Below are 25,385 nucleotides of genomic sequence, written 5' to 3'. Positions count from 1 at the left end.
AATTGATCAACTTATAATAGAGTAAACTACACTAGTAGTCTTCCAATTATTAATAAATTTCTTTTTTAGTCACCTAAATATGAAAAGTTATAAAGTAATTACTCAACTATTAGTAAATTACTTTTTTATCACCAACAAGCTAACGTTGGCATCTTTTAAAATTGGCATAACAACTTTAACTCTCAATATTTATAAATTCAGTTAATTTAGTATTGGTTCTAAAGAATTTATTGCTCAACATTTACTCAATGTGTAATTTTTTCCTCTTTTTTTTTATAGTTTTTTTATATTGAAGATTAATTTTAAAATTTTGAGAAAAGGAGAAAACTATTATCTTTCACTTTTGAGTGTTTCTATTTTTTGTATTTTTCAATCAAATTTAGTTGATAAATTTATTTTTTTAGTTGTTTAGGTTAAAGGATAATAAAAAAAACAAAACTGGAAAAAAAACAAAGAGACTAAATTACACAATAAGTAAATGTTGAAGGTTAAATTTTTTTAAAATGAAGACTAAATTGACACAATGTATATATATTGACGATTAAATTACTATTATGTTAATTTTAAAAGCTACCACTAGTCAAAATGTCAAATTGTGACAAAAAAGAACCAAATTTGAATAGATGGATGATCATTTTATAACTTTTCATAATTAGGTAATAAAAAGAAATAGTTGAATGACGATGTTGTAGCTTTTTCAAGTTATATGACCAAAAAAAGTACTAATTGTTGGATAACTACTACTGTAGTTTATGCAATTTCACAATTCAAAAAGTCAAGGATTAAAATTGATGAAACTAAAGTATAGAGACTAAAGTCATCATTTTTACAAAGTACAAGGATTAATAACAGAATTTAACCAAAAATTTAAAGGGCCAGAAATTCACACCCAGGCTTAAACCCTGGTACTATTCCTAAATCTCATAAATTCAGTTTTCTTGAGTTTCTTTTTTATTTTCCGAAATACAACTTTATTTATTTTTATTTTTTTACTTTATTTATTTTTATCAACTACAACCTGACAAAGGAATTTCACCGGAGCTAAAGCCAAAAAGAGCTTCAATTTAAGCCCTGAAATATAAAAATTACAAAATAAAATTATATAAATATAAAAGAAAAACCCCTTTCCCCTTTCTCCCATTTCCAGTGGTAACTTCGTTTTTTCTATTATCTTGGACTTTGCATCTCTTTCAGGTATTTTCCTTTTCTTTTCCTCTTTCTCTTTTAAGACCCAGATTCCATTTTTTTTTCTAATTTCTATTTGCATTTCATGTAATTTATACATTTTTTTTTAATTTTCTTGTTCTGGGTTTTAGCTGCAATTTTTTATAAGCTCTTTTTGCTCTTCAATTTAGAGAAGTATAGCCTTTTTAGAATTTATCTTTGGGTTTAAGGTTTATTTTTTTATTTTAAGTTTGTAGTTTTAAGCTGATACTGCTAAGTGAGTTACAATTTGCGCTAATGGGTCTTTTTTTATTATGAATCTTTTTGAATATAGTTGTTTCTTTTATTCTATGTTTTATGCAGGCACTGAAAAGAGGACTTGACTGTGAAAAATTGAACTTCAAGCTATTTAGGACTCTTTAAATTTTCTAGTTTGTGTCATAGTGCTGGGAAAATGGCGAATGCTATATCGATATCGCCATATTTTAGACCTTCAGATACGAGATCAATGGGGGTACTTAATGTTCTTGGTGGGAGAATATTAATGGAGAATCCTTTAGGGAAACTTAGATGCGGGTCTTCGAGTCCGAGCCAAAGGTCTAATATGCCTCATTTTAGATGTTCCAACAACTCCCATAGCGTTAGTCCATATCAAAATAAGGACCCTTTTCTGAATATGCACCCAGAAGTTTCGATGCTTAGAGGTGAAGGGAATCCTATAGTAACAAACCCAAGAAAGGATAGCTCTAGTCCCGAGAGCTTAGGGGGCATGACGGGTTCAAGTAATTATAATGAGGCTAAGATCAAAGTCATTGGTGTCGGAGGCGGTGGGTCAAATGCTGTTAACCGTATGATAGAGAGTGCTTTGAAGGGTGTAGAGTTCTGGATTGTTAACACTGATATTCAAGCCATGAAATTGTCACCTGTCTTTCCTGAGCACCGTTTGCAAATTGGTCAGGAGCTAACTCGGGGTCTTGGTGCTGGTGGAAACCCAGAGATTGGTATGAATGCTGCCAAAGAAAGCAAGGAGTCAATAGAATCAGCTCTTTATGGTGCTGATATGGTTTTTGTTACTGTAAGTCTGCATCCTTATCATTTAGTTAGAATTTTAATTATTACTTGGACTGTTACAGTCTGATTTCATGAGTGGTTTCAATTTAAATTACCTCTTTTTTTAGGCTTTTAAAGAACTTACCATGAACTAGACCCCACTATGAAACTGGTCAAGAATATGTGTCAATGAAAATGTTTCAAGCTTCTTATTTATGGTGAATATTCATTGATCATATGGTAAATAAAACTAATCTTGCTACTTATATGCAATTTCTTGTTTCATAGAACTTATTCAATTGACTGAAATCTTAATGAAAGTCATGTCTTATCTCTGCAACTGCAAACTGTTATTACATGCTAAGCATCAGGTGTATGTTTATAGCCATATAAGTTAGCATTGTTTTATCTAATCATACCATTTCCTGGAATTTGATTCGTCTCGTATTTTGATGGTTCTTGAACTAATTTAATCCATGATTCATTCTTGCTTCTGATACTTTCATTCTTTAAATTGCCATTGGAAAATCCTTTTGTTCTGGTACTATTGCATGTGGCGTTTTCATAGATTGATATTTGCTGAGCTAAAAATTATGATGAACACATAACATCTTGTTGTTCTTTTGTCTTCTAGTGTCTTTCTTTAACATTTTTACTTAGGACTTAAAGCTTGCATTTGCAGGCCGGAATGGGCGGAGGGACTGGTACTGGTGGAGCTCCCGTAATAGCAGGGGTGGCAAAGTCCATGGGTATATTAACTATTGGTATTGTCACTACCCCTTTTTCTTTCGAGGGAAGAAGGAGGGCCGTTCAAGCACAGGAAGGCATTGCAGCTCTGAGAGAAAACGTTGACACACTAATTGTTATCCCGAACGACAAGTTGTTGACTGCAGTTTCACCGTCTACTCCAGTAACAGAAGCATTTAATCTGGCTGATGATATTCTTCGTCAAGGTGTTCGTGGAATTTCAGATATAATTACGGTATGGAATGCTTCAAGAAACTATTAAAAACCTCCTAATCTAACTATATAGTTTCGTGATAGAGATGAAACCCAAATTTTTAGATGAAAGCAACATAAATGTAATGCCATTTCTTCCTTTCTCCTGACTTGGTGCTTGAAAATCAAGACTGTCCTTCCATTTTTGTTGATGATCATATAGGAACGTTCTTATGATATATTACAATCAATTAGTGGAAAATTAGTGCACCTCCAAATTTGCGGCTAAATTTGTTTTAATTTAGTTACTGCCCTAGTTTATTAGATGGCGAGGATGAATTAGTAGTTTGGGGCTGATTTTTCCATAGGCTTTGGGGGGTTATACTTGTAGCGTGCACTTTTTGATGAAATATCTCGCGCTCTTTTTTCCAGTAAATAATTACTATGATTCGTTATCAAGCTCTTTATTCTAAGGTTACCGATATCTTCCGGTGTCTATATGTTATCACAACACAGCGGTAGTAAGTGTCTTTGTGTGTTATTTACTCATTGGTAATGCTAAATGTATCGATTCCCGAGTTCTAGAATGGAATCTCAGAGCCTGTAAAGTTCAGTATATCATCATTACTACCCATTCATATCTGTGATGTTGTGGACAGTAAATAACTTGAAGCATTATGAGCTCTGGGGGGGACCGTAATTCTGCGCTTTAATTTGGTTATGTGTTTCCTTATTGCAGATTCCGGGGCTAGTCAATGTGGATTTTGCTGATGTGCGAACTATAATGGCAAACGCAGGTTCTTCATTAATGGGGATCGGAACTGCAACTGGTAATCAAAGAGACGTTAGCATTTATATTTGAGGCTTTGACTTGGAACGCATAAAGTTTCTACCTCGTTTTTTTTTCTCCAACAGAAATAGAAATGATTGCAGTCTGTCTATTTTCTTTCCTTATATTGGAATTAAATATTGATGTTTTTTCTCGAAATAAAGAAATTTATACATGTCATATGGGCTTTTGATATCTTCTCATTGTTGAGAACTTGGTTCTGAAACGGTTATTATGTTCTAATTGTTTTTTTTTCTGATTTTCAGGGAAAACACGGGCAAGAGATGCTGCGCTAAATGCTATCCAGTCACCTTTGTTAGATCTTGGTATAGAAAGGGCTACCGGAATTGTTTGGAACATAACTGGTGGAAGTGATTTAACCTTGTTTGAGGTAACACGCCATCTCCGACTCTCTCAGTGTATAGTATCTTGATATTGAGCGTAAAATTGTTGATTATTCGAAAATGGAGCACTTCCCTATAGGAGAAGAGTTATTGAAGCCCGAGCGGCCCCACCATATCTGATATGTGCATTCTTGAGTAACAGACAAGTGAATAATTGGAAATAGTATAGTAATGAATACTACTTTGTCATTGAAATGTTATACATAGGAGACCTTTATTTCTCTTTTTGATATGCATGATTTGACATCTGATATTTTTGTGTAGGTTAATACTGCAGCTGAGGTTATATATGATCTTGTGGATCCAACTGCCAATTTAATATTTGGAGCAGTGATCGATCCGTCAATTAGTGGCCAAGTAAGTTAGTTTTTGTTCTAATGTTCTCGTGCCAAAGTTTAGACTCACAGTCATCCTCATACCCCTTATCCAAGGATGTTTGAACCGGACCGTTGGACTGGGAACCGGCTGGGGTACCGGTCTGGAGAAGGGCATTGAACTGGTTGGACCTAGAACCGGTACGGATCGGTTGAACCATTGGTTTTTTTGAATTTTTAATAATTTTTTAATAGAACCAGTCAGAGCAATGAACTGGTGGCCTGACCGGTTCGATCAACGGTCCAGTTCTAAAAACATTGCCCATATCTCGATTACCATACTTTTAATGGGCCTGGTATTTAACTGGAGTTTTAATCAACCATGTATTATAACATTCTGTGGATCATATATTCTGAAAAGTAGGATTAATACCTTCAATAGATGGACTTCATGAATGAACTTTACCATCTAGGCTACATGTTGGTCCGATAAGAGATGGTTTTGTGTTTATATTAGTGGATGGTTCTCGTGTATCAAATTTGTGGTATGGGATAAGCATCTGAGCTTTGTCTAGCAATGAGATTGGCGACGGGATCGTGTCTCTGCTTCGTATAGGCTTATTTTTGTTGTTCTTGAGTTCTTGGTATGGATAAAAATATGCCTATGTAGAATTAGGTCGAATTTAGATGAAGAATTCACATTGGTATTAATGATAACTTTTGAATTGATGATAAAAGCTTATGTTACTCGGACTCGGATGTGAGTCTTCGGTAAGGGTATGTATTTGATATAACATGCTCATTTTTTAATAAATTATTCCATATATTTAAAGAATCAAACTCCCATTCCCATGTCTGAATATAAGTAGGATATGGGTATTCAACACATACACTTTTATGGAGAATGAAGTCATTGCGATATAGCTGAAAGCCATATGGACCAGTCTTCTCTGTTGTATTTTTTCATTCACCAAAGGTCATGGTCCTCAATATGAAACATTAATTTGATGAAATCATTTTTGATCTTTATATAGGTAAGTATAACCCTAATTGCAACAGGATTTAAACGTCAAGAAGAAACCGAAGGAAGGCACCTTCAGGTATCGCCTCAACTCTCTCTTCCTCTCTCGTTCATACACCGATTTATACCAAATTCCGTTAAAAATGCAGGCAGGTCAGCTAGCACAGGGAGATACCGGTCTTGGAATCAATCAGCGACCTTCTTTCAACGAAGGCAGTTCATTTGACATCCCGGAGTTCTTGAAGAAGAAAGGACGTTCACGCTATCCGAGAGCTTAAATACTTCTCTGCATAGCGTCTCGGTTCCTGCTTGGTTCCCTTGTGGTTCTCTTTTCCGTTTCTTCCGTTCTGGGCTATTAACGTGTACAGAATATAGCATGTTAGTAGTTGGTTCCATAACAACTATCGTTGTCTTCTTTCAATAAGTTGGGAGTAAATTTTCTTGAAGTTTAGGTTAGTGAATGCTTTTTAAGTGACATGTTTGAATAAAACCTAAAGTAGCTTTGTATAGGGTGAAAATTTAATGAAAAAAGCAAAGATGAGATTATTCAGTGTGATTTAATCAGTGAAATACATCATATATTCGGGTTATTTCGAATTTAGATAAGACCATTTACTTTTAGTTCAACTGATTTGACCATTGATACAATAATAAATTTAAAAACATTTAAAAAAATTATAAATCGGTTTAATTGTTGATTTTTTTACAGTTTTGAATAATTCATATAAAGATTAATTTGATCCTTTTTTATTGATACCAATTAATTTATGGTCGAATAAGGAAAACATGGGTGGGAAGGGTTTCCATTAGCATTCAGCATAGGAAACTCTTAAGTACTCTATTATTTCAGCACTCTCAAACATTTGCACCCCCAGTGTTTGGATCTTCTAAATAAGGTACCTGTAATTGTCAAACAATGAATGTTAGAAAATTTGTTATGAAAAGTAGTAATCTACCTGAAAATGTCCGGCTTTCTCGTAAAGGATACGCCGTTTCGGGCTGCCTTGAGGACAACTGATAGAACATGGAAGAAGAATGGTTAGTAAGTGTCTCAGTTGCATGTCTTGGTGAGCCCCTTGAAACTCGAGTGAGCAAATGAAGACCGATAATGGCACACCGATGAATCAGATCACTGCAAAAAATGATGGAAATCGAACATGACGAAATGATCACAATTCATATTGCAAACAGTTGATACATCTAATCTTTCACAACTTCTTTTAGTGCATATGCAAATACTAGAGACTACGATGAGGATGACGATGATCATGGTTTCACATTTGCATGGATTTTCTTTTAACCTGAAGCATTTGTCGAACTAATGGCTCAAACTAGATTTGATTATTTAGACTATTTACCTGTGTTGATTGTGCAGTAACTCTAATTCAACCAGTACTTCTTGCACAATCCTACAGCACGGAGAGCCCTAAAATATAAAACTAAACATTTTAAGGTCGAAACTTGTATCTATATTCAAACTATAACAATACTTTTGTACATATATCATTGGGAAATCATAGTTGACTCGGATTTTGAAGAAGGAATCTAAATTGCTAAACATAAATATCTTTAAAATTCGAGATTTTTAATACTTTCGCACATATATCCTTGAAAAATCATAGTTGACTCGGATTTTGGAAAAAAAATCTAAAATGCTGAACATAAATATCTTTAAAAATCAAGATTTTTATTACTTCACTACCTCGAATTCCCATATCCCAAGTGGTTTGGGAGGCAATTTTGATGAAGTGTAGGAAGTTCCCTGCAAAAAAACATAAGCAAATATATGGAGTAAAACTCAGCACAATTGCTTTAGGTATAAACAAGCATTCTCAGATTCATTCAGGTGTGAGGTGTTGGATATGGATGTAACCCAACACGAGTATGTTATTTCTTTTTCTCTAAAAATTTTTCCATGCACAGGTGTAAATGAGACAATAGATGGAGTTTGAATAAAAAATTTTCAAACTTGATTTGACCAATTATCAAACCAAATTCGAACTTAGTAATATTTAACTTAAACAATTCACAAGTTTTATTAAATTTTTCATATTTTTATATTATTAAATTACATTATTATTCTTAATATATATTATTAAGTCTACACTTAATTATCGAGCCATGCTTAATTTTGAAAACAACAATTGATAAATAAGCTCGAGTGAAGTTCAAGCTTAAAAACAAATATTCAGTCGAATTCAAGTAAAGTAACAAGCTCCAAATTTCGAGTTGAGCTCGAGCTTGACAATTCTCGAGCTTAATTTAACTCGATTACACTCTTATCTATACATATGAAAAATCATATTTTCATACTCATAATTTGGAAACAATATCTTTGAAATTTAACAAAATAAGAATTTCGACGTCTGTTTTACCTCTCCCAAGCGAGCAATCATGGCAATAGCTTCGATCAATGTCTACAATAACTCACCTTACCATTAAAAGGTTAACATCACATGCACTCAAACTTAAAAAATTTTTACGAGTAAACATCCTTTAACCATCAAACCAATCATTAGAATTCTTAAAATATATTTTTAAAATTTAAAATTTCAACCTTATGATTTAAAAATTTGTTAACTTCATTACACTAAATTAAAATATTTTTAAAATTTTACATGACAAATAAATTATCAAATAAAAATATCACATCAAGTTACTTTTTCACATTTTACTTCCAAAAATAACCATTAATAAGATATAACAATTATCATTGAATAACATAAATTAAACCTATAATTTTACATAAAGTACAAAGTTAATAACCTATTATTATTAAAATTTTAAAATCCAAAAATTATTAAAATTAAAATTCATCAATTTAAAAAAATACAAAATTTAAAACTAATCAAATTAAAGAAAAAAAATTAAAATTTTTACATAACTAACAATACTCAGTATCCTATCTAATTAACCCGACCAATTAGCTAGCTAAGCCCAAATCAGAAAACATAAAATTTTAATATATTCTTTTTAATACTGAAACATGTTACAAGCTTCCAAACTTAACCTAGATTTAGGCTTCGTTTGGATGGGCGATTGACTGCGGTACGATGCGTTTAACTTACTTTTTGTCTCACGCTACAGTGTCGCTACAATATCTAATCTCACCGCCACTGCTGTTTTTATACTAGCCGCATCTAAATGCACCGCCCATCCAAACTCACCCTTAGGCAAAAAAAATTAAAGAAAACTCAAAGCACTACTCAATATGAGTCTGATTCAAAACCACACCTTTGAATAACAAGCACCATGAAATAACAAAAATAAAAAACCACATCAAATGAATATTTAACCACAAATTTGTTATGGCCAAATGTTCAATTCCACCTGTTGTTTATTTTAAAATATTCGACGTATAATTTAACACAAGTGTAATAAGATATTAAAATAGAGACATAACTCTTCAAAGATCCATTAAATATATATATAAAAAATTTAATATTTAAACATACCCGTATTAGAAACACACTAATGTCTGGTGCCATATAATACCTAGTACATTGTTAGCTAAAAGCACTTTGATAAAGACTATGTGAAAGAAACTACAGGAATAGGTGTTTCAACTCCCCATTTGCCAGCTGACAGAGCTGATCATAGTTGGATGCATCTGCCATTGTTGAAAATGTAACGGAAATATTTTTCAGAGACAAAAAATAAATTAAAAAACCACTAAAATGAATTGAAGGTTAAAAAAAATAAGGAACAATTAGCAAGATCATTTGCATAGTAAAACAATTATAAACAATTCAACTTCCACTGCTTCAAATAGACACAATGTAAACTTTCATTATAATACTTATCCATCGAACAGTTCATTTCCTGGCTAAAAATAACAGATTTTGTCAAGCAATGAAAACTTGGTATTTTAGTTCAGCATATTAGCTCTAAACCCATTTTCATGTTAATCAGCAAGCATTTACATTTTTGCAAGTTTACTATTTGGCTTAATACTTGTTTTGACCCCTTTACAATAGTGAAACTCTCACTTTGGCCTTTTTTACTATTTTTTTGGACTTTGCCCTTCTACTTTCATTCCATTCTATCACATTAGCCCACTGACCATGCGGGAATTTTCTTTAAAAAAAAATGATCAAGAGACTAATGTGATGGACAAAATGAAAATAGAGGGGGCAAAATGACCAAAAAAATAGTAAAAAGACCAAAGTGAAAGTTTCACTATAGTACAAGGGTCAAAACAAGTATCAAGCACTAGTATTTTGTTCTTCTAAATTGCATAGATAATAAATCCCATCAACATCGTGAAAAACAGGCAACTTTTGTCAGAAAGCTGAAGCAGAGACCTTTATGTAACACCCAAATCACAAAGTTTAAAACCTAAAATGCGTTGTTCAAAAAGATAATTAATTATTTTCATATGGAGTAGAAAGGCTTACCAAATGAGTCACCAAAGTTGGTCCATAGTTCAGCTCGGATGGAATTTTCATTCTCAGCAACACCAATAACCTCAACATAACTTGTAAGAGGAGCAGGAGGAGAGCCTCTTACAACAAGTTGGCAACCATCAGTAGACTTCCCCATCACAGATCCGGCATCAGATCGAGTAACCTGAATCACCGTTCGCACCTTACGTCCAACATGCATGCGTAGCAACCCTCCATTGACAAAAGCTGCAGGACTTGAAGTATCCATATCTTGCATAACAAATAAGAGAGCATCCAAAATACATTTATTTTACCAATGTGAAAAGTAATTTCCAATCACAATTGTTCTTTTTTCTAGATATAATAGCAAACCAGAAAACAAACAACTTTAATCCAAACCAAAAGCTAAAAACATGGATTTCTAATTGAAAGATGACCAAATTGTTATCACTGATTAAAAGGAGAAAAGTCAAAACATGATAGGCAATCTACAATCCTCTCACATTACAACCATTCGCAAATAGGGGCAAAGCAAGAAAATATTTTTAGGGACTGAGATAAAAATATAAATTGTCTGAGACAAAAATCAGAAACTTTATACTCAAAGGGTTTTAATTGAATTATAAATTTTAACGAGGCCAAAAGTGATATTTCACCATTTTCTACAAAAATGAAATACCCAGAAAGTTCATCGAAGGTCAAAGAAATCAAGGAAGGAAGCTAATTAACCATAACCTAAGGATGCTCAACAAAATCGACTCTTCATAAAACAATTTATAGGAAATAAAAAATAATTTAAATAATCTAAATATTAGTCAACGTTGGTGCGGATCTATTCATTTCATATAATCATAAGCGGGTATGAAAATTCTTTTTGTTCTTCAAAATTAATAGTATTAAACAAAATTATAGAAAAAAAAAGAAAAAGAAAAGAAAGGCTGTGATATAGGACGTACCGTATCAAACTACCAGTGAATTCAGTGAGGATTGAATTTGACTATGGTGAACAGTGAGGAAAAACCTAAAAGAAAATTGACATTTCAAAATAGATTTAATTGACTTTCTTAGGAAACAATCAAACAAACAGATCGCAATGTAGAAAAAAAAATTACCTGATTGAGCGTTAAGAGGATTCCTTTTTTTTAGATTTAGGGTTTTAGGAGAAGGCTTAAAAAGAGAACTACAGGTTTTTTATGGCGGCAAAATGAAATAATGGAGGGAAAAGTAATGTGAGCGCATTGCGCACCCCGTTTTCAAAACGACAACTTAAATTTGCCGTTTTTCCCTTTTAAAGGTAAAAAAGTTTTAATGCTGGGGTGCTCCGAGAATCGAACTCGGGACCTCTCGCACCCGAAGCGAGAATCATACCACTAGACCAAGCACCCACTTGTTGTTAGCTTCCTCGTAAAATTTTTTAACTTTAAAGTATTATAAGCTTCTCAAGCAGAAATATATTACAAATTATTGAAAGATATGGTATAGAAATTTAATTAGATTTTGCCTAAAATCATAAAATTAATATATTTTGAATTGGGATAAAAACCGAAGTTATACATTAATTTTGTTCTAACGTGCAATATCATACATGAACTTTGATATTGTGCAATTTTATACATAAAATTTTTATTTGATTCAACTTTTATAAATCACTAATAACGTTATTGAATTAGCACCATTTTACGTTAATATATTACATAAACAAACAATTATTTTAATCTAATATGAAAATTAATATATATATTTATTTCTTTAAATTTGTACTGTTAAATCAAAATCAAAATTTCATATATACACATGAACCAAAATTTAAGTTCCATGTGCATAATTGCACAAAATTAAAGGATATTTATCCTTTTTGAATTTAAATGAAATGTTGTGATATCTTTCTAGGTTTTATTATAAAATGAAAAAAAAGAAGATTTTATAATGATTTACAGTATCCAATTGATGGATTTGTTTGTTTAACCTTGCTTGTCTAGTTGTTGACTAGTTTTTCTCTTATAAGAACCGCCTGTATAAAAGCACTAAATATATTGCATGATAAAGCTGTTTCAACGGCATTACAGCTCTAATATTATAAAGGAAAAACATTGAAAGCATTATAACAACATTTTGTGCATATTACTGCAACTCAAAAGAAGAAAACTAGCCCAAACATTGTCAAAAAGTACAAATTTTAACCTCAATTATTACTAAAAAACTTCTCAACAACAGCGATATCCAGCTATGAAATTTCAAATAGAAATTAGAAAAGCAAAGAACCAAATGGGAAAAAAAATATTTGACAAGTCTGGTATTCAAGTTCTTTTGAAGCAAATGACATAAACCACCATCGTCAGTCATGGTTTACTTGATCTTCTTCTTGGGCCTCAACTGCAATAAGAAAAATGAACAATTAGTTCACTGCAACGAGCTCGAACCCGAAATACAGGTTCTATACACGAGCACATACCTGATTGCTATGACCACATTTCTTCTTGCGACAGTTCACTGCTCTCGGATGCAACCGAGCATAACACCTAGCACACAGAAAATAAGGAGATATATTATTTACAATGATGCACAATGCAAAGTTTGCATTTCAAGTTCGGGTTTTTTCAGCTTTTGGTCTAATCGGGTCTAGGGGAATTAGGAGTCTTGGGTTCATTTTGCCATCCATAAAGGAAATAAAGCAAAGCAGCAATCAGTGCATATCCGAGTTAAGTTAAGTAGTTCTTGCCACTAGGCCATTAAAGTTATATCAAACATGAGCACAGCATTTTCATGTCCCACACTAGAACATCTACTGCAAGTAAAGTTTAGATCAGTTGACATCGTTAAAAGAGTGGGAATTTTAGTTTTGGGAACTACGATGCGGGTTCTTTTAAATAATGTAAAAAATAATTAACTACAAAAATAGTATTGAATTTAAATTATTTATGAAAATGAGATGTTTTCTACAATAACTTTAAATGTCGACTGACACATTGGCAGAACAGGTGAATTTAAAAAAAAATAAAAATCTGATAGGAAAAGAAAAGGCTGAAAATGTAAAAAAACTGGCTTATGGTTCCAACAGCAGACAACAGCGAGATGGCAACTCAACATTCTTAAAATGCCACTCACCTCACTTTCCCTAAAACCATTTCTACTCTCAGGCTTTTAGTGCCTTTTCTCTGCATTTTCATTTACCAAACCAGACAAGGGGAAAAGAAAAAGAGAGGAAACCAACTTTTTTTTTATTTAATCAAGGAGGTGCCACCTGACACATTGGCGGCACCAATTAAAAAACATTTTTCTTTACTTTTTCAGCTTTTTTTTCCTCTCAGACTTTTTTTAAATTCACCAATGCCACCAATGTGTCAAGCAGCACCTAGAGTTAATGTAAAAAAAAACACCCCATTTTGATAAATAATCTAGACCCATTTATCATTTTCGTAATTAATAATTTTTATAAAAAAAAACCCCTAGAATGCCCTCCTCTTCATACTTTACACTTCAAAAGAGGGTTTAACTTGTAGTCCCATCGTTAACCAATACAAAACAGTAGAAAATCAAGGAATTAATTTCTTAAATCATTTCATTGTGCCATTCATGAAATTCAACTGCCTACAAAATTAGATCAGCTGGCAAAGTAGACGAATGGTTTAACAATCACTTTCGGGACCTCGTATGACCTCTATCCATTTGAAACAAATGGTAGAGGTTAAGTTAGGTCCCCCTTAACAGTTCATGTGTTCATATCACGTTCTGAGTTCTAGATATTGCCAAAGCACATTGACATCTAGTGTATTCAGGTCATGTCCTGTTCATATTGTTGTTATTCATTCACGTGTATTCATCTTGTGTTTGATATCGGCAGGCAAGGTCACTGACCCCCCAAAACTCTTAAGATCTTAATTTAATATATAATAAAATTATAATTTGCCCCCCCCAAATGTTTAGAGTTTCAATTTAGTCCTTTTAAAAACCTCAAAGATATAAGCCAATACAAAGATAAAATTACATTTTAATTCTTATAACAATATATAACTTAATCTTGCCCCCTCCAAAAAAAAATTCTAGCTTCACCCCCTACTTGCAATTAGTGTATCCATGTTCATTCACCAATACCAAACACAACAAATCATGGAATTAATTTTCTTGCATCATTTCATTGTCCCATTCGTGAAAATCAACTGCCTGCAAAATTAGATCAGCTGACAAAGTAGAGGAATGGTTTAACAATCACTTTAGGGACCTTGTATGACCTCTATCCCATTTCAAATAAACAGTAGAGGTTAAGTTAGGTCCCCTTAAAAATTCGTCTATTCACATCATGATCAGGTTCTACTCTAGTTACCATTTCCATTGCAATGTTCGATATCACCAGGCCCCATAGTTCCATTTGTGCATGTCCTGGTAGTATTTTAGCTATTCTTCGCCAGGTTCCCTCAACAATTAGTGCATTCATGTCATATTCCTACTTAACAATTAGTATATTCATAAACATGTGTGTATTCATGCCGTATTCATATGATCATGTAATTCCGATATTTACTAGCCACACCCATTAAAGAAAATAAAAAGGGGGCTTACTTGCGGCAAATCATTTTGTCTTGGTTGTATTTACGAGCCAAAGCCATTAAAGAAGGCTCAATAATTCCGCCTCTCAACCTTAAAACAAGATGAAGCGTTGATTCTACACCAAAAAGAACAAAAATCCAGTTAAAACATTGTAATCAAATATAAAAGAACAAAAAAATTACTAAAATTACAAAAAAAATCCAATAGAGAAACCTTTTTGAATGTTGTAATCAGCCAATCTACGGCCATCTTCAAGTTGTTTACCAGCAAAAATTAAACGTTGCTGGTCCGGGGGAATTCCTGTTAGTTCATCAGAGTTAGAACTTATTTAAAAAGATCATTTTGTGATTTTTAAGAAAGAAATGAAACAATTAGGAACGAACAGGCAATGTGTGAAACTTACCTTCTCTGTCTTGGATCTTGGCTTTGACATTATCGATGGTGTCGCTGCTCTCGACCTCGAGAGTTATGGTCTTGCCGGTTAGGGTTTTCACGAATATCTGCATCTTTTTTTCTTTATATTTAAGCTGTGCTTTAGTGGCGGATTGTTAGGGTTTTATACTGGTTTTCTACGGCTTTCGAAGTGATGAAGTATTAGGTTTTCCTTTTAGAAGTGATGATATAATGGGCTTTTAATGGGCTTAAAAAACCCAATTTTATGATTAGACTTATTTTATAATTGATTTTTTTGTTTGATGCAAGTTTTTTTTTAATGTTCATGTTAGGGATTTTTTGATTCGTTTTTTTTTTATTTTATTTTTATTTTATGTTGGTTTCACTATTTATGTTAAGAGTTATTTGATTTGATGTTCATTTCACGGTTCATATTAGAGGTTATTTAATTTAATTTTTGTTTTATCTTTTATGTCCATTTTATAATTAATATTTGAGATTCGTGATTATCTTTTATGTTCAAAATTCGTGATTGTTTATTTTAATAACTTCATCTTCAATATACAAATTCATAGTCTTTCTTGAAAGTGTAATATATTTTACTATTACACCATAGTTTGATTCGTATTAAATTTTATTTTAACTACAAATGGATGACAAAATATTTATCCTTAATTAACCTTAATATAAAATTCAATTTTTGAGCACTTTTTTTAGTAAAAAAGAGTCAAAATCTGATAAAATATTTTTCAAACTTGGAATGATATAGCTCAATCTAGATCACTTTTATTAATAAAAATATTTAAAATTAATTATAAAATAAAAATAATGTTATTTATATTAATTTTAAAGAACTTGTTTTGTTGACTTTACTTTTTTAATATAAATTTAAATTTAAGGTTAATACATTTAACTTCAATGTGTATCAGAATCAAATGACATCATGTGCTGTAATAAAAAAAAAGGACATAAATACTTAATTCCCTTAAAAAAGTACCAAATTGACATTTGAAGCAAATTCACGTACTTAATTAGGACAAAAAACTCTTAAGTATTAAATTGGAAAAAAAGACCTCTAAGTTTCAATGGTAATTTAAGACAAAAATTCGAGTACCAAATTGAACATAAAAACTAAACTTAAATACCAAATAGTATATTAACCCTTAAATTTAACTAAAGCCGCTTAAACTTGTATGTGTCAATAACTAAAGCCATAACCAAACTATATAAGCTTAATTTCAAATATGGATTAAAGAGTTCCAGAACTTTTGTATGTGTCAATTAAGATCAAAATCTATCAAGGAACTACTTTTAAAGTGTTCAACAAATAAATAAGAAAACCTCCGAGCGTTGAAACAGCCAGCCCCGGCGGCAACAACGGCAGATTCACAGCCGCCTTCCACGTCTGCCACCCTTTCTTCGGGTACTGTCAGTGGGAATGGGGGTAACGTCCTCTTCAGTAAACAAAAACGTTACATGTCAGTTTACATGAGTTTGAAGTGAATCGACAAAATAAAACCGAGAGAAATAAGACGAAAGAATTGTACCGATGCGACCGATTTTCATGCCGGATCGAGCAAGAGCTCTAAGTGCGGACTGGGCACCAGGACCAGGTGTTTTTGTCTTGTTCCCTCCGGTAGCTCAGAGCTTTATATGAAGGGCAGTAATACCCAATTCCTGCGGATAACAAACACGGAAACAACTAAGTTATCACGGCGTAGAACAGTATATTGCACCACAATACGAAGGTTGAGATAATAGGACCTTGCAGCGTTGAGAAACGTCTTGTGCTGCAAGCATCGCTGCGTAAGAGGACAATTCATCTCTATCGGCTTTCACCTTCATACCACCTGTGGCAGGAATAAGTTGGAACATTATTCTTTGTATATCAAAGCACTTTGCAATGTTTAATTAACAATTTTTAATAAAAGTTCCAAATGGCTTTCAAATTGCTAGTCGCAGTCTGTCATAAAAGCCTTCGGTGTTAGGCATTCGAAGTATTAAAACCGATTAAATCTAGAGATGCCGATAACACCAACAACCCAATGTAGCAAAAAGAAACCATACCCGTTATGCGAACCATTGTTTCCCTTCCAGACAAATCAGTTACATGCTGCGAAATCAATGATAGTGCATTAAACATAATGAAGCAGTGGGAAGAAAAATCAATGTAAGCAAAGGCGATTCGCTTACAATAAATGTGTCGTTAAAGGAAGCAAAACTGTGAGCCACCCCGAAAACATGCTCACCGTCTCGTACAGCAGGTCCAAGGGTAGTAGTCTCCTCCTTGGGCTCCCTAACCTTCCTCCTCGACTACAAAATACCACAAATCCATGAATCCCTCAAATATCACTACGTAAACTTATTTCGATCAAAAAAATATGTCTTACACTAATAAAAACTATTTAAAGAAAAACCGACCAATTGGATGGGTAGATTTGTTGCAGTCATTTCAGGTTTTGGCTAATTTGGGGTTGTATTGGGTTCAATCATTCAGAATTTCAGATATGGAGTTCAAGTTTTTCAAGTCCTTCATTATGAGCTCAGAACATTTCGGATTAGTCATTCAGGTCAGGTTGGATTGCTTTTTGGGTTTGGGAAATAATTGATAGCTCCACTCCATTTCAATCTCAAAAAAGAACACCTTCAGCAGCTAATACAAGTTTAAAACTAGTCGCTAATTAGTGAACAGTTCCAATTTGAAAATTATCCATTTAATACAAAGAAAAAGCATTGAACATTTCTTTTTTCTATTCCTTTAGCTTCAGTTTTTCAAGCATGGAAACATAATTTTTTTAAACAATAAAACACCCAGAGTTAATTACGTTACTACATTTGAACTGGAAAAATCCAACTTTTTTTTTTCAATTTACTCTAACAAAAACCTAAACTTTTTTTCTCAGCAACCAAACAAGATATAGCTTAAACATGACGAATCGAAATAGATGTTAAGAGAAACTTACCATGGCTTGTGAAATTAGGGGTTTTTCTGAGAGCGCTTTTGCTGAGAACAATTCAAGCCATCGAACTGAAGCTAAAAAATCAATTATATTAATTTATACTTAGGGTTTTTGAATTTGATAACCCTCCGGAATTAAATGACGAAAAGGAGCTTCTTTTTTTCACAACTGACCCACAACAAAATTAATTATTTACAAAAATAACTTAATTTAAAAATGTTTAATGAAAGTTACCTAAAATGAACAGCGTCGGGTAGTGCCCACACTCTAATGGCAGCCACCCAAATCTATCATCCTGTAATAATGACAGACTGATTGAGTGGGGAATAAAAATAATATGTTTTTGGTATATATTTTTCAGATATTTGTAGTGTCGACACAAAAAAGAAAAACATTCTCGACCCAATCAGACTATCATAATTACAAGATGATAGACTTGAGTATCAACCATCAGGGTGTCGGCACTGCTTGATACTGTTTATTCCAAGTCATTTCCGTTATACATTTTTGAACAGTATCATTTTCATAATTAATAAAATTTTTCAGGTGAAATAAAGCCTCCATTTTAAAACCTCCATTTTGATGCTTGAGATCATTTGGAAACATATTTCATCACATGAAGACATTTGATGTTACTGGTTAATTCGCTTAAATGGAAACACCAGGGTATATATCAATATTAAGAATTTTATATACATATAGATATACAGCTCCTTTCGGCTTGGATGTATACATAGCAAGCATCATACATACCATTAAGTAGCAATCACAGAAGAAAATGGCAGGAACTGAGTCCAGTAACATTTCCCTTCTGCGCCGTGTTGAATTTCAAGTTAATCACCTCTGCTATGAACCCACCACAAGAGATTAGTAAGTGAATTCCCATCATCATGGCCGGACAGGTTCCTTATCTTTTCCAAAGCACTCTCTTTGTCATAAATTGCTTCCAAGGCATATACAAACCCTTTCCATCCATCTCCTACAACATCCCTTCCCAGTGCTGCCAATGCCCAGTTCACAAGCTGTCTGGTATACTCAATGTCAGAGAACAATATCTCACTGATAGGCAACAGTGGTAGCAATTGGATTCCAAGCCTGCATTCTCTCCAGTCAGGAGGAGCAAACCAAAGACCACTGTCCCTTTTGTTGGCCCACAAAACGCTTACAACTCTGTTCTCTCTAGTGAATTCTTCTCCATATAGATTATCTCTTTCCTTAACATGCCACCATGTTTGTGCTGCTTGAATCACCAGTGCAGTAAGTGTTGAACCAGTTGCAACAAGATGGGTGTCTCCATAGGCTAACCCCATTAGTGCAGCAGAGTAAAATCCATTCACAGCTTCACTAGTGCTTTCTTGATTCCTTCCATCTGCAAATTCAGCCAACCCTCCAGCCCAAGAATGGAGCTTGTAGAAATCAAAACACCTCATTCGTGGATAATTCGAATTCGATCGGCTGCCTAAGTTCATAAAATCAGCCACAAGTGAATAAGCTTGGGGCTTATACCTCCTTCCCCATCCAGGGTCAATCTTGGTCAAGACAGCTATTCCATAAAGGAAATAACCAATATGACAATTGTGGTCATTGTAAACTCCAAACCCGAAATCTGCCTCTGAATCCGTTGACCCTTGTTTACTCACAATTCCACCCCATTTCGATTCATACAGAAAACCGTTCCCATTAAAAGTCCCATCCAGCCATGGCTCAATTGTATCCTTCAAGAACTTTCTTATAGCTGGAATCACATCAAGAAAGCACACTTCTTCAGCAATCAAAGCCAACCTTGCTGCTCTTGCAATCAACTTGCCATAAAAATATACTGATTTCGTCGTTATAGCCGATGAATCCAAGGCATCAACGTCCATAGCAAGAGAAGTTACAATCTCCGCATACGATTCTTCATTAACCCCTTTAATTGAATGCCAAGTTACTGAAACTTGGTGTGTTTCAACATCCAGCAATCACCAACAATACCAACAAGGTCCCTATCAATACTTTTATACTTAAAACTCTCTAAAACCTTAACATTACAGTAGTCCTTACATATAATATCAAGATGAAGTGGGTGTGCAAGCATAAGCAAATCACCCTGTCCCTCCTTTTCCCATTTATACTCTACAGAAAACGATTTGGTTAAAACTGCAACACCCGAGGTCGGGTAGCAAGAACAGAACTGATCGACGATTGATTCACATGTCGGGTCAGAATCGGACAATACAACTATCCGAAGAATACCCGAAAACGCACCAGAAGTAATCAAAGAAACCCTATGATTGAAACTGATGGATGACGATGCATATATAATCCAAGTTTGGCCATTGTTCAGCTTAATGGTATGCTTGGTGAGTGAACTATTGGAAGAAAACGAGAGAATTGCATGAACAGTGGAGATCGATATCCGTGTCTTGCGGGTTACAGAACAGGTTAAAAACGGACTACCTCGAACAAGAAAGAAACGGAGTTTGGAGGAAGGGATATCTAAAGTAAGACTGAGATCACTGTAAGAGGAAGGGATATCTAAAGTAAGACTGAGATCACTGTAAGAAGAGATAACATGGCTTTTATCAGAAGCTGAGGTGGTTTTATCGGTAGCAAAGATGGTTAAATCAGGGACGAAATTTTGGTAGATGAAAGAAGGGCTGTGAAAGAAGGATGGGTAACAAATAGAAAGGGAAGAGCCGGCTGATTTGATGAAATAAGGGTGGATGTATTCAGGCTGGTCGCCATTTTTGAGAGTGAAGTTTTGGAAGAAAGAGTTAGTAGGGAGAGGGGATGAGAGGAGGTTTCGGGAGAAGAAACGAGAAGGGTCGGAGAGAACAGAGGATTGTACTTTAGGGAAGAGAAAAGGGTAGTTTTTGGTAGGGATTTGAGGTATCGGCGGAGACATTGGTGGAGATGGTGGCGGTGGTGATGGTTAGTTAGAGGGTGGCCTTTTAGGCTTTTTAAAGGGTTTGGTGATTAAAGTATTGACTTTTCTCATAAGTCAACATGATTTGAATTTATAGGCGGCTGAGTGGAATGCTTGAATATGTCTTGTTTAATAGTGGTCAAATGAAGACTTTTTTTCGCAACTGCCCTAAAAAAAATAATTATTTATGAAAATTTAATATAATTACTGATAAAAAATTTGAATTATTTTTCTGTGTAACCCTTCTAGATGCCTGTACCTAATAAAAAATATTTTTTTAAGTAAGAAATGCTCGTATTTTTTAAAAATTAACCGAAAATATACATTCAAGTGTCGGACATTACATTATCGACACCAAAAAAATTAATCTTTTATTCCCAACCCAATCAGGCAGTCATGATTACACGATAATGGACTTGGATTACGGGCATCCCGAACCGTCACTGCCCGATTTCAGGTCATTTCCGTTATTTTTTAAGGAAAATAGCAGGATTTCGTTAAACAAGTAAGGCCCAAAGAGAAATAGGGGACTTATCCCTCGGGAGTCGGGACTCTTAACCTTTGGAAATTAAAAACCAGATTAATAACTGGTCTAACCAAACAGGCATAAAAATCAATTACAGTCAACGGCTCATTTAGAATAGGTCATTTTCGTAATTAACAAAAATGTTCAGGTTATTTGTGAAAAAAAAAAGCCTCCATTTAAAAACCACTATTTTGATGCTTCAGATGATTTGGAAACATGTTTCATCACATGAAGACATTTGATGTTACTGGTTAATTCGCTTAAATGGAAACAGCAGGGTTATATATTAATATTACGAATTTTATGTAGATAGATATATAGGTGCTTTCAGTTTGGATGTATACATCATTTTCAGCAAGCATAATACATACCATTAAGAAGCAATTACAGAAGAAAATGGTCCCTTCTGCACCATGTTGAATTTCAAGTTAATCACCTCTGCTATGAACCCACCACAAGAGATTAGTAAGTGAATTCCCATTATCATGACCAGACAGGTTCCTTATCTACTTCAAAGCACTCTCACTGTCATAAATTGCTTCCAAGGCATATACAAACCCTTTCCATCCGTCTCCTACACTTTCCCCCTTTCCAGTGCTGGCAATGTCCAGTTCACAAGCTGTCTGGTATACTCAATGTCAGAGAACAATAACTCACTGATAGGCAATATTGGTAGCAACTGGATTCCAAGCCTGCATTCTCTACAGACAGGAGAGGCAAACCAAAGACCACTGTCCCTCTTGTTGGCCCACAAAACACTTACATCTCTGTTCTCTCTAGTGAATTCTTCTCCATATAGATTATCTCCTTCCTTAACATGCCACCATTTTTTTCGATTCAGATTTTTTTAGTTCATTTCACTGTTTATGCTAGGGGTTATTTGATTTAATGTCATTTCACGGTCCATATTAAAGGCTATCTGATTTATTTTTTATTTTATTTTTTATGTCTGTTTCATGGTCAATATTCAAGATTCATGACTATTTATTTATGTTTAAAATTCGTAGCAAAAAGAAACCATACCCGTTATGCGAACCGCTGTATCCCTTCCAGACAGATCAGTTACATGCTGCAAAATCAATGATAGTGAATTAAACATAATGAAGTAGTGGGAAGAAAAATCGATGTAAACCCAGGTGATTTGTTGAAAATAATGCAGTCACTAACCATGTTCCAAATACAACCCACCCAAGCTCTGGAACTAAACATCCACGCCATGAGTTCAAGATTCCAAATTCAAAAGGTACTGATTGCATTGATCTTCCATTTGCTTTTGTGCTTGCAGTAGTTGGACAGGGTTCAGATGTTGGTGAAAGTTCTTAAAAAATGCAACGCTGTCCAATGACTTTAGCCCTTTTCTTCACCACAATGGAGCAGAAGCTGATGATTGACCTTAGTCGAAATATTTCGAAGACCAACCGCAAAGTTCACTGTTAAGAGAACTACATTTCACGAGACGAATAGTGAATCAGCCTGAATTCATGGCGTGGATGTTTAGCTCCAGGGTAGTATTTGGAACATGGTTAGTGACTGCAATCACTGCATTATTGCATTATTTTCAACCTCTGTATTTTATGATTCAGTCTGTTTGGATGATAAGTAACACACAGAAGATAGGAATATAAGGGAGAAATAGGAAGAAGAAGAGAACTTTAGAGAAGAAGATGGAGGATAGAGAAGCTAGAATTTCATTCTGTTCATTTATAACCATTTTCTGAGCCTCTCTGCTGCTTAAATAGAGAAAATTAGCATGGCTGATGGCGTGAAAAGAGGGGAAAATTAAATGGTGGCCAGGGATAGGGATAGGGATAGGTTACCCATTCATATCTGTGATGTTGTGGACAGTAAATAACTTGAAGCATTATGAGCTCTGGGGGGGACCATACTTCTGCACTTTAATTTGGTTATGTGTTTCCTTATTGCAGATTCCAGGGCTAGCCAATGTGGATTTTGCAGATGTGCGAACCATAATGGCAAATGCAGGTTCTTCATTAATGGGGATTGGAACTGCAACTGGTAATCAAAGAGATGTTAGCATTTATATTTGAGGCTTCGACTTGGAACGCATAAAGTTTCTACTTCTCCAACAGAAATAGAAATGATTGCAGTCTGTCTATTTTCTTTCCTTTTATTGGAATTAAATATTGATGTTTTTTCTCGAAATAAAGAAATTTATGCATGTCATATGGGCTTTGATATCTTCTCATTGTTGAGAACTTGGTTCTGAAATGGTTACTATGTTCTAATTGTTTTTTTTTTCTGATTTTTAGGGAAAACACGGGCAAGAGATGCTGCGCTAAATGCCATCCAGTCGCCTTTGTTAGATCTTGGTATAGAAAGGGCTACTGGAATTGTTTGGAACATAACTGGTGGAAGTCATTTAACCTTGTTTAAGGTAACGCGCCATCTCCGACTCTCTCAGTGTGTCTGCGTTTTCTTGCGGAGACTTTATATATTATCTTGATATTGAGCGCAAAATTGTTGATTATTCGTAAATGGAGCACTTCCCTGTAGGAGAAGAGTCATTGAAGCCCAAGCGGCCCCACCATATCTGATACCTGCATTCTTGAGTAACAGACAAGTGAATAATTGGAAATAGTATAGTAATGAATACTACTTTGTCATTGAAATGTTATACATGGGAGACCTTGATTATATTGACTGATCCACTTGTGTTCGAGCATGCCTTCATGTTTTATTTCTCTTTTTGATATGCATGATTTGACATCTAATATTTTTCTGTAGGTTAATACAGCAGCTGAGGTTATATATGATCTCGTGGATCCAACTGCCAATTTAATATTTGGAGCAGTGATCGATCCGTCAATTAGTGGCCAAGTAAGTTAGTTTTTGTTCTAACGTGCTCGTGCCAAAGTTTAGACTCACAGTCATCCGCATGCCCCTTATCCAAGGATGTTTAAACCAGACCGGATCGTTGGACTGGGAACCGGCTGAGGTACCGGTCCCGAGAAGGGCATTGAGCTGGTTGGACCTAGAACCGGTACTGACCGGTTGAACCATTGATTTTTTAAATTTTTAATAATTTTTTAATGGAACCTGTCAGAGCAATGAATTGGTGGCCTGACCGATTCGATCACCAGTCCGGTTCTAAAAACATCGCCCTTATCTCAATTACCATACTTTTAGAAGGCCTGCTATTTAACTGTAGTTTTAATCAACCATTTATATATTCTGAAAAGTAGGATTAATACCTTCAATAGATGGACTTTATGAATGAACTTTACTATCTAGGCTACATGTTGGTCCGATAAGAGATGCTTTTGTGTTTACATCAGTGGATGGTTCTCGTGTATCAAATTTGTGGTACGAGATAAGCATCTCAGCTTCGTCTAGCAATGAGATTGGTGACGGGATCGTGTCTCTGCTTCGTATAGGCTTATTTTTGTTGTTCTTGAGTTCTTGGTATGGATAAAAATATGCCTACGTAGAATTAGGTCGAATTTAGATGAAGAATGCACATTGACATTAATGATAACTTTTGAATTGATGATGAAAGCTTATGTTACTCAGATTCGGATGTGAGTCTTCGGTAAGAGTATGTATTTGATATAACATGCTCAATTTTTAATAAATTATTCCATATATTTAAAGAATCAAACTCCCATTCCCATGTCTGAATATACGTAGGATATGGGTATTCGGTACATATACTTTTACGGAGAATGAAGTCATTGCGATCTAACTGAAAGTCATATAGACCAGTCTTCTCTGTTGTATTTTTTTCATTCACCAAAGTTCATGGTCCTCAATATGAAACATTTATTTGATGAAATCATTTTTTATCTTTATATAGGTAAGTATAACCCTAATTGCGACAGGATTTAAACGTCAAGAAGAAACCTAAGGAAGGAGCCTTAGGTATCGCCTCAACTCTCTCTTCCTCTCTCGTTCATACACCGATTTATACCAAATTCCGTTAAAAATGC

At 34.2% G+C, this 25,385-nt stretch overlaps 3 protein-coding genes, 1 non-coding gene and 2 pseudogenes across 6 annotated transcripts; 1 reads left to right on the top strand and 5 right to left on the bottom strand.

Moving 5' to 3' along the window:
• Positions 1–930: 930 nt before the first annotated feature.
• Positions 931–25,318, top strand: LOC107936777 (cell division protein FtsZ homolog 2-1, chloroplastic). 3 transcript variants are annotated; one of them, XM_041080292.1, is made up of 8 exons: positions 931–1,194; positions 1,528–2,239; positions 2,897–3,196; positions 3,893–3,983; positions 4,249–4,373; positions 4,651–4,743; positions 5,760–5,800; positions 5,871–6,282. In XM_041080292.1, exons 2-8 carry the CDS (start codon positions 1,619–1,621, stop codon positions 5,881–5,883), a joined length of 1,284 nt encoding a protein of 427 aa, XP_040936226.1. In that variant the 5' UTR covers positions 931–1,194; positions 1,528–1,618; the 3' UTR covers positions 5,884–6,282. The 3 variants fall into 3 exon arrangements, with proteins under 3 accessions (XP_040936226.1, XP_016725023.1, XP_016725024.1); XM_016869534.2 differs by having other exon boundaries at positions 5,735–5,800; XM_016869535.2 differs by lacking the exons at positions 4,651–4,743; positions 5,760–5,800; positions 5,871–6,282 and adding exons at positions 24,184–24,276; positions 25,253–25,318 and having other exon boundaries at positions 969–1,194.
• LOC107936782 (replication protein A 14 kDa subunit B) lies at positions 9,125–11,429 on the bottom strand. Its single transcript, XM_016869541.2, has 4 exons — positions 11,219–11,429; positions 11,063–11,127; positions 10,119–10,376; positions 9,125–9,331 (listed from the first exon to the last, which is right to left on the bottom strand). Exons 3-4 carry the CDS (start codon positions 10,372–10,374, stop codon positions 9,267–9,269), a joined length of 321 nt encoding a protein of 106 aa, XP_016725030.1. The 5' UTR covers positions 10,375–10,376; positions 11,063–11,127; positions 11,219–11,429; the 3' UTR covers positions 9,125–9,266.
• Positions 11,420–11,491, bottom strand: TRNAP-CGG (transfer RNA proline (anticodon CGG)). Its single transcript has one exon. It is a non-coding gene; the product is annotated as a tRNA-Pro (tRNA).
• Positions 12,121–15,274, bottom strand: LOC107936779 (ubiquitin-60S ribosomal protein L40). The gene is made up of 5 exons (XM_016869536.2): positions 15,055–15,274; positions 14,865–14,951; positions 14,664–14,766; positions 12,559–12,625; positions 12,121–12,479 (listed from the first exon to the last, which is right to left on the bottom strand). Exons 1-5 carry the CDS (start codon positions 15,155–15,157, stop codon positions 12,453–12,455), a joined length of 387 nt encoding a protein of 128 aa, XP_016725025.1. The 5' UTR covers positions 15,158–15,274; the 3' UTR covers positions 12,121–12,452.
• On the bottom strand, positions 16,272–18,823 carry LOC107936776 (40S ribosomal protein S14-2-like; annotated as a pseudogene).
• On the bottom strand, positions 18,838–20,999 carry LOC121209514 (probable endo-1,3(4)-beta-glucanase ARB_01444; annotated as a pseudogene).
• Positions 25,319–25,385: the final 67 nt, after the last annotated feature.

This window comes from Gossypium hirsutum, chromosome A11 (assembly GCF_007990345.1).
Source record: "Gossypium hirsutum isolate 1008001.06 chromosome A11, Gossypium_hirsutum_v2.1, whole genome shotgun sequence".
NCBI lineage: Eukaryota > Viridiplantae > Streptophyta > Magnoliopsida > Malvales > Malvaceae > Gossypium > Gossypium hirsutum.
This window is presented reverse-complemented; position numbering and strand designations above follow the sequence as displayed.